We start from the raw sequence: 8,611 nt of genomic DNA on the forward strand, positions 1-8,611 counted from the left end.
TCCTCGATGCATATTCCGGATACCATCAAATCAAAATGAAGGAGTCCAATCAAGCCGCAAGAGCATTTATCACCCCATATGGGCCATTCTGCTTCAACACCATTCCCTTTGGGCTCAAGAACGCCGACGCCAGATACCAACGCATGATTCAAACATTCCTGGAGAAACAGATCGGAAAAACGGTAGAAGATTACGTCGATGACGTCGTCATCCAAACTATGCACGTCGAAACACTAATAGACGACTTATGTCTTACATTCGATAACCTCCGGGCGTATGACATTAAGCTAAAACCTAGAAAAGTGTGTCTTCGGCGTCCCCGCTGGAAAACTACTGGGCTTCATCGTTTCCAATAGAGGAATCGAAGCAAACCCAGCTAAAACCCGAGCTCTGTCACAGTTGGCTACACCAACAGACCTCAAACAGGTCCAAAAGCTAGATGGATGCGTAGCAGCGCTAAGCTGCTTTATCTCCAGATTAGGAGAAAAGGCACTACCACTCTATCGCCTCTTACGGTGCACTAATAACTTCGAATGGACAGACGCGGCAACTGCCGGACTGGAGGAAATAAAGGCCCTCCTAGCAAGCAACCCAATCCTGGCCGCACCAAACACTGGCGAGCCCATGTTGTTATACATATCGGCAACACATCAGGTGGTGAGCGCCATGCTCATTGTCGAATGAGAACAGGACGGACACAAATTTCTGCTCCAAAAACCAGTATACTATGTATCAATTGTCCTCACACCGTGTAAATCCCAGTACCCCCACCACTACTAGAAATCCCCATATTTCCGACGATGAAATCTAATAGCCGACGGACCGTCGGGTATTACAGTAATAGCTGACGGTAGTTATAATGGCCGACGGTTACTGTCAACTCACGAGTATTACCACTAATACCCGACGATATACTAGAATGCCCGACGGTGAAAATTCACCCCTCGGATATCCAACTTAATGCCCGACGGTTCATCGTAAAACCTGACGGTTTTTCCTACACCCACAGGGATTACATGTAATGCCCGACGGGTTTCCCTACACCCACGGGGATTACATGTAATGCCCGACGGGTTTCCCTACACCCACGGGGATTACATGTAATGCCCGACTGTTAATTGTAATGCCCGACGGTTTTTGGTACACCCTCGGGGATTACATGTAATGCCCGACGGTTTCTGCCACACCCATGGGGATTACATGTAATGCCCGACGGTGAAATTTAATAGCCGAAGGTGAAAACAAAACTCTGACCTATGAGAGGACATGGCCGGCGGTAGATATGTGCCACTTGGTTATTTGAGAAAATACCCGATGGTGTATAGTGATAACCGGCGTTTGACTTTCCCTCTCCATGATATGTTTCAATGGACAACATATGTAGAATGGCCGATATTATATTCCAGATAATTCAGAAGATTCCAAGAACTAACATCTAGCATTGCTATTGTAAGCGAGTGCATTATGTTCTTTTTCACAATTAATATATAGGATGCTTAAAAATTGGTACAGGATAATACAAATATGATGTTTAAAAAAATTGCACTTACAAAAGTACTAGTTTGCTAATTTCTTGGTCATGTACTTCTGTAACTTGCCTTGAACGTATCTTTAGTTTTTCTAATAAATGCAACTTTGTCTAGAAGGACCCCGACCTTCATGTATATTATTAATTAACTGTAAATGTGTCGTGAAGTATTAATAACATCTTGAATTATAACGAGGATGAGTGTTGTATTTTAAAATTAAGAAAGTGAAATGCTATGCATACGATCCTATACATACATATGATCCTTTTTGTCCGAAGTAGTGTGACCATTCTTTTTCCTCCCAACCAAGAAAGTAAAAGGGAGGCATCACCCTTTCTACAAAGAGTCTGCCACATGGAGCGAGGCATTACCATTTCAAAGTGCTGCCGTCCCCTGCATCGGTGAGGCTATGTTCGTACAATATGAACCCTTTCGTATTTTCATCACCATTTTATGTCCTTAGTAAACATGTATGGCTGGTCATGAAGTACTAATACTATCGGGACATACAAGCCCGAGTTCCGTATTTCAAAACTAAAAAAAGAGTCATTATATATATACATATGATTCTTTACGTACAATCCTTATCACACACCACAAACACAACAAATCAACCATTAAGCGGTGGTCATTCTTTCTTCCTCGGGAAGAAAAAGGGTGATCTCGCCAGCGTCTCTCCGAAGGAGAGTTCTTTTGATCGTCGCCGTCCTTCGGCGGCTCCCCTCCTCCGACGACCTCGATCGTCGGTGCTAGGGAGGGTGCCGGATCCATGTGTGTGTCTGTGTGTGTGGATAGTTTTAGGCTAAAGCAGCTTTGTTTTTAGGTTGCTCATCGTCTTCAGATCCTTCCCCGACAAGTCAATCGGCCCTATGGTTGGGGGTGGTTTTGAAAACCAGCCTTTTCAAGCAAGGATTGTGTGGCGGCGGCATCCTCGTGGTGGACATGTGTCCTCGGGTCGGCGTCTGCCCCAACATCGGTGCGGAGCTTGGGAGGTACGTAGTTCAGGAGCGGATGTAGATTGTGGACTACATCGACGACATCTGGAAGACGGAATATGTGATGGGTTCGTGGTTGATGGATGGAAAGTGTGGTTTCCTCCTTCAACGTCTTAGTTGTGGTGGGGTGCCAAACCTTGAGTTCGATAGGGTGTCTGGGGGTGTTGCTCAGATCTGATTCGTTCAACGACAATGACTTCAGTTTTGGTGAGCCACCTTGGAGGCCCACAAAGCTTCATATCAGCGATGGAGCCGTGTCGAGTTTGGGTGAGGAGGTCATCTGTCGTTCTTCTTTTCGGTGGCTGTTGTGGTCGTGCTGGGGCAGGTGACGGAGCGTTGCTGTCTAGCTCAAAGATGTTTTGCTATCTTTTCAGTTTTGTCATGTCGATCCTTACGTGGCTTGTACTTTAATCTTTATGATATGAATGAGACACGTATTACCATGCAAAAGAAAAAAAACCGATGCGCGGTGGAACCAAATACAACACACCAATGGATCATCCAAGGTATTATGGCCATTTTTCGCAAAAAATAACGTATTATGATCATACCAAGAATCCTATATGTGCCATGTCAAAAAAAAGGGATCGTGTATGTGCAAAACGAACTGTGAGAAATCTAAGAAAAAAATAGGATTTAAAAACCAAATGGCCCAAAAAATAAAAGTTAAAAGTTATTGTACTCCTATATGATTTCATACGTACTAATAATTAATTAATAACGCGTGTGCAAAAAATTAAGTGCACCGCATGGTTCGAACCCAAGACCAAACAAGCTAGCCTAGCGTGCTATACCAGGTGGAGATCAGACATGTTCTGATATATACCTCCTCAGATGTTATCTATACTAGATATTCTCAAAGCGCCGTTGACCAGCCCCGCCGCTTATATCCCCTCAGTCCTGCGGCTCACATTCACCTCTCTCTCAACACCGGTCGCCGCCTAGATGTGTCACCTGACTTGCCACCGTCCTCCACTCTCGTCTCAGATTTGACCCCAAAGTCAAGCTGCAGGCAGCAACAGCAGGTTCCCGTGTCGCCATGAGCTGGATGGGGAAGCGGGGGTTGGGTGGGGAGAGCCCGCACTGGCGGAGAAGACGAACGAGGGATGGCGGCCCCGGAGCTACCTCCACTACCTCGCCGCCGCGTCCAGTCCGACCCTGCCTCCTGCAAGCACGGCGACTTCCTTGACACCGTCTGGGCGGGCCACGAGCTAACCACGCCCAATCTCTTCAGGTCAGTACAGTACAGTAGGCAATTTGGGATTTTTTTAACTGAAATTGAGGAAATTTTGACACAATTGAGTGTGGAGACTGATTGTTTGGTTAATTAGTTAATCAAGACGTACACCAGAGACAATTTGTTGCAACATTGACACGATTATGTGATGTAGAGATAATGAGATATGCTCATGTTTTACTGCTACTCGAACCCTGATATGTACCGTGGCTTTCATGGGATAATATAATTGAGTCCATTTAATCCATTGAGGAGGCCTCGTGGTTATCTATTTTTTTTCATGTTTCTCGCGTAGTGGTTGGTGCCCACCTCGCAGCCGTGGACTCCTGTTACCGAATTATTTGACAATCTGGCGCTGATTTCTTGGCGCGGCCAGCAAAAAATTCTCCCACGCCGACGCACCACGCACCAAATCAGGTCCTGAACTAACCGCCATAGTCTCCTGGTCCTCTTTGAAAATAAACACATCCTCGTTATCCAAACCAATCTAGCTCGAGGGGTGTCCGGCGTCCCTCTGCTTCCACTCCGACGGGTGGTTAGGGGTTCCTCTGCTTCCTCTGTGATGGCCGATCAATCGGCACGCGATGATCACAGTGGGGCGCCACGGTATCATTCTCATCTCCCTCCTCATTCCCCTCTCTCCTGGTCTCTGTCACACCCCCTTAAGTACTTTTCTTCCTTCCTGACTTGCGTGATTGTGCTGATTGTCCATTATTTCTACATTGCAATTTTCTTTTTGCATGATGCATCAGTATTGGTTTGTTGGCGGTTCATAATTTTAGGTTGGCAAGTTTTCTTGTTGTACGAGTTGATCTTGTTTTCTTTCTTTTCTTTCTATACTATGTTAGCCGTGAACTGATTTTAAGAAATAGAGAGAATATTTGTAGAACCTAAGAGAATATTTGTAGCACGTACTTAGAATTCTGAAATAGAGGTGACCATATTATATTTAGAAATAAGAATTCTAAAACTGGTGGACGGGTGGTAGTTACAATTCTTTGTTTTGGTCACAAACATGAAAAAACTACTTGGTTTATCTATGAAGTGTTGGAAGCTTTGATTTTTTGTGCGTATTCTCACTTTCACAAATGCACAAGTAACTAACAAAAATATTTTGGGATGGTTTTTGGCAGTGGCGTTTCAAGTGTGACCCATTGGAGCAAGAGAAGGCAGATGGTGTTTTGGAGGAGAACTTTACTAGGAAAGTGAAGCAGATGCTACATGAAGAAAAGGCGGCAGCCATCAAAAGATTAATGAAGAAGGGACAATTGCCTACACAACTAACAGAAGTGGATGAGAATGGTAACCGTTGGCCAACTACGGAAGCATTAATTTCTGCAAAGAAAGTTGACTTTGGTACCGATGTTGGTTGGCGTCTACTATGTGAGCATTGGAGTGGTGATGAATTTAGAGGGTTATCCTTAAGAAACAAGAGGAACAGACTTGCTAATGGGGATACAGTCTTCCATTGCAGCGGTGCGAGAAATGCTGTCGCCACACGTCAATTCCTGGTACTCTATCTTCGTCAAGCATCTTTTTGCTTATGTTTAATAGGATAGGAAAGTTTGATTTACATTGGATGATGTTTCACACTCTTGAAATGCAAACACTCAAAACAGGGAAAGACCCTGGAATTTCCGGTGCTTGGCTTCACACGCACAATTTGCATCGAGGGACCGACGAAGAGAAGATTTGCAGTCAAAGAACTGCCAATCGTTGGCTTAGCGAAATCTTGTGACTTAGCTCATTTTAATCATCATGACAACTATTTGCACAAAACTTTAGTTTACATTAATTTTTTATTTGAAAAGGAGGATTTTGATAAGGCAATGAAAAATGCCCATGGAGAAAATTGGGAAGAGGAGCACCTAGATTTAGATGGACAAATCGTCTATGAAGCAGCAGGTAGAATGCCACATGGCAGGCTGGGAATTGCTAATGATTTATTTAGCAAAGCAGAGAAGGCGACGTTTAAGTCTAAAAGGGTGATGGCCTCACAACCGGTGCAGTCTGCTAGGGAGGACCATCTAGAAAGAGAGAACAAACATTTGAAGCGGGAGAACAAGCGTCTTCGAGGCATTGAGATTGTTGTGCAGGTAATCTTTCCTTCTCTTATAAATTGGAGTCTGAGTGGATAGGGTTGTGCTGGCATGCTGATGTTTATAGTCATTGGCTGAGAAAGGGGGAGTGGACTTTGATGGTATAATGCAATCAGCTGCGGCTGACTTGGTAAGTTTAACCCATCTAGATGGTAGGCTTGCAGCAATGGAACTATTAAGTGATGTGTCTTCTGTGTATGATACACAGTCTACATCAGATTCGGAAGGCGGAATTCATAGGGGACGAGGTGATGTGCATCAAAGCGAACCTGCAAAGGTTAGTTCATTATCGTCGTGCCTGCAAGTCTGCGGATGACCTCCCCCTTGTTCCACCGATTTTGTTTTCTCTTTGCACATTAGCACATTTAGACGATATCAAGAAAGAATTTGTGTGTGCAAGTTAGTTGCAGGATTATGGGTCATGGATAGTAGTAGCAGAGACAATAGATCCCTTATTGTTTTAATTGCAGATTTGTGAAAATAAATGCATGGTTAACTATATGGGCACATTCCTCTAAAGGATTATATCACCTAAGAGAAATGATTTCTAATGCATATAAATACTTGATGGTTGATAGAACAAGTTTATCTGCACATATATGAAAAAAATGTTGTGAAGACCACCCTTGATAGCCTACAATTGCCATGGTTGTTTCTCTGTACATATGCCTTGTTTGCTTGTTTCTCTGTACATATGCCTTGTTTGCACGCATATCTTAATTTGCTCCCATTTCTTATTCGCAAAACTGAAGCATGTTAATTCAAAAATCATCAATAGGGAAATATATGACAGTATGAACAATAATTTATTTGTAATTCATGTAGAATATATTCAGGTCGCAGGGAAAGAATTAGTACACAGGAAAGACTTTAGCTAACCATCCCGAATATTTTTCTTAGGAATATTCTTCCTTTTTACCTAAGCATGGTTGGACCATGTTTGCTGAACCCTCTATACAGACGCATTTCAATTAGAATACTCTTCCTTGGGACACATGCAGCTAGTATATGCTTTTGATTGTTGTTTGAAACAAGATCACATGCACAAATGTACTTTACAAACTTGAGCTAAACTGACGCTTGCTATATCTCTTAAAGATCAACCATACACGCTCATGATCATTCCAAATTGCTAGTTTCAGAATTCCAATTAGCTCTATGCTAGATACTATATGTGAAGTATAACAACAAAAATCATGTAATAAATATTTATGTGCAGTATAATCTACAACATTGTTGGTGTAAATTTTATGTGAGCTTTTGCCATTAAATTATTTGAATGGAAATTTATATTAACCTCTTTTTGAATATGTCATTCTTAATTAGTTATATGCTCGAACTAGCCAATAGTGTTCTGTTAGTTTACTTGTTCGGCTGTGTCATGAGACTGCAAAATGTAAACACTGTTGATAGTTGGGTTGCCGATAGATATCCACTGTACTTGGACAGTGCCCTCCTGCTGATTCATGTTTCCTGTGAAAATCTCATGTGAAGGATCAAAAGGAAAACCGGCAATCATATTGTTAGATAGTCATACTATTAAATAGCAGCTAGCAGCTTACCTGTCAATTAGAAAAAATATATTTGGTCCCTGTAGGTCACTTGAATTTTAGCTAAATTATACTGACAACTAGTTTTATCATTACTTAGGGAATGGGAAGCAGGACTGGAGGCAGTACCAGTCATGGAGATGATGATGAGGATGACTACTATGGCAGCGAGGGAGATGATGACTATGGCAAGGATAGTCTATATGGTGATGAGCCATACTATGGTGGTGAGGGATATAATGACTATGAAGATGAGGAATATAATGAGTATGGCAATGATAATGATGATTGGCCATAAAAATCTAGTGATCTTCAAGTCATGCCAAAATCAAGTTATGTTAGATGTTTGAAATACTTTATCTTATGGACCAATTTGTCATAGTGGACAATTTATCTTCGCAAAATATGACCTATCTCAGTTATTATTTTGTTCTGAATTCAGACATTTGATACTTATGGTTAAGGCCATTCGGATGCAACTCAATACCTTGTGCTTGTGTGTATGAGATGTATTTGAAATGCCAATATTCTGAAATATTGCTATTGTACGTGTAAACACCCCTCGGTGAAAGCAATATATGAGGGGTGAGTAATGCCCTAAGGTGGCACAAATGTCTCGGTTACACAGTATGCCATTGGGGACTTTAGACCGTTGGTGAATTCATAAATTGACGGTGTTTGCTCACCCCTCAACTAACAGGTCTCCTGAAGGGTTGTATGCACCGTCGGCCATCTAACTAGCCGACGGTTTGGTTCTCCGCATGGGTATAACTAAGTCCTATGGGTCGAATGTACCGTCGACTATTATGAAAACCGAGGAGAATCAATAACCGTTGGACAATAAATGCCCGACCAGGAACCGTCGGATATAAATGTCGTCGGGCTAAGGTGAGCCAGCAGGTCACAGTAACATGCTCGACGGCTCACCGTCGGCTTACTACCGTAGGTGACAAAATTACCCGACCGTACCGTCGGCCATTACTCTAATGGCCGACGAAGCAAGGCAGACAGGAGATGGCCGACACTGTACCGTCGGTTTTAGTAATAGTTGACGGTGATAAAAAATATCCGACGGTGATTGGACCCTCGGTTATAATGAAATATCTAGTAGTGCACTACCAAAAGATAGCATATGCGGTCTTCATGGCATCCCGCAAGCTACGACACTACTTCCAGGAGTGTTCAATCACAGTAGCTTCTA

General features: G+C 42.8%; 1 protein-coding gene across 9 annotated transcripts; it reads left to right on the forward strand.

Moving 5' to 3' along the window:
• The first annotated feature begins 3,396 nt into the window (after nucleotides 1–3,396).
• LOC125520355 (stress protein DDR48-like) lies at nucleotides 3,397–7,958 on the forward strand. Of its 9 annotated transcripts, none has more exons than XR_007288635.1 (7): nucleotides 3,397–3,758; nucleotides 4,895–5,272; nucleotides 5,381–5,666; nucleotides 5,771–5,857; nucleotides 5,944–5,990; nucleotides 6,069–6,137; nucleotides 7,511–7,958. XR_007288635.1 is itself a non-coding variant. In XM_048685252.1 (7 exons), exons 2-7 carry the CDS (start codon nucleotides 4,976–4,978, stop codon nucleotides 7,758–7,760), a joined length of 1,029 nt encoding a protein of 342 aa, XP_048541209.1. In that variant the 5' UTR covers nucleotides 3,398–3,758; nucleotides 4,895–4,975; the 3' UTR covers nucleotides 7,761–7,958. The 9 variants fall into 9 exon arrangements, 6 of the variants coding, with proteins under 6 accessions (XP_048541209.1, XP_048541210.1, XP_048541206.1 ...); XM_048685252.1 differs by having other exon boundaries at nucleotides 3,398–3,758; nucleotides 4,895–5,144; nucleotides 5,223–5,272; nucleotides 5,381–5,857; nucleotides 5,977–5,990; XM_048685253.1 differs by lacking the exon at nucleotides 5,381–5,666 and having other exon boundaries at nucleotides 3,398–3,758; nucleotides 4,895–5,144; nucleotides 5,236–5,272; nucleotides 5,721–5,857; nucleotides 5,977–5,990.
• The last annotated feature ends 653 nt before the right edge of the window (nucleotides 7,959–8,611 follow it).

This window comes from Triticum urartu, chromosome 7 (assembly GCF_003073215.2).
Source record: "Triticum urartu cultivar G1812 chromosome 7, Tu2.1, whole genome shotgun sequence".
NCBI classification, from domain to species: Eukaryota; Viridiplantae; Streptophyta; class Magnoliopsida; order Poales; family Poaceae; genus Triticum; species Triticum urartu.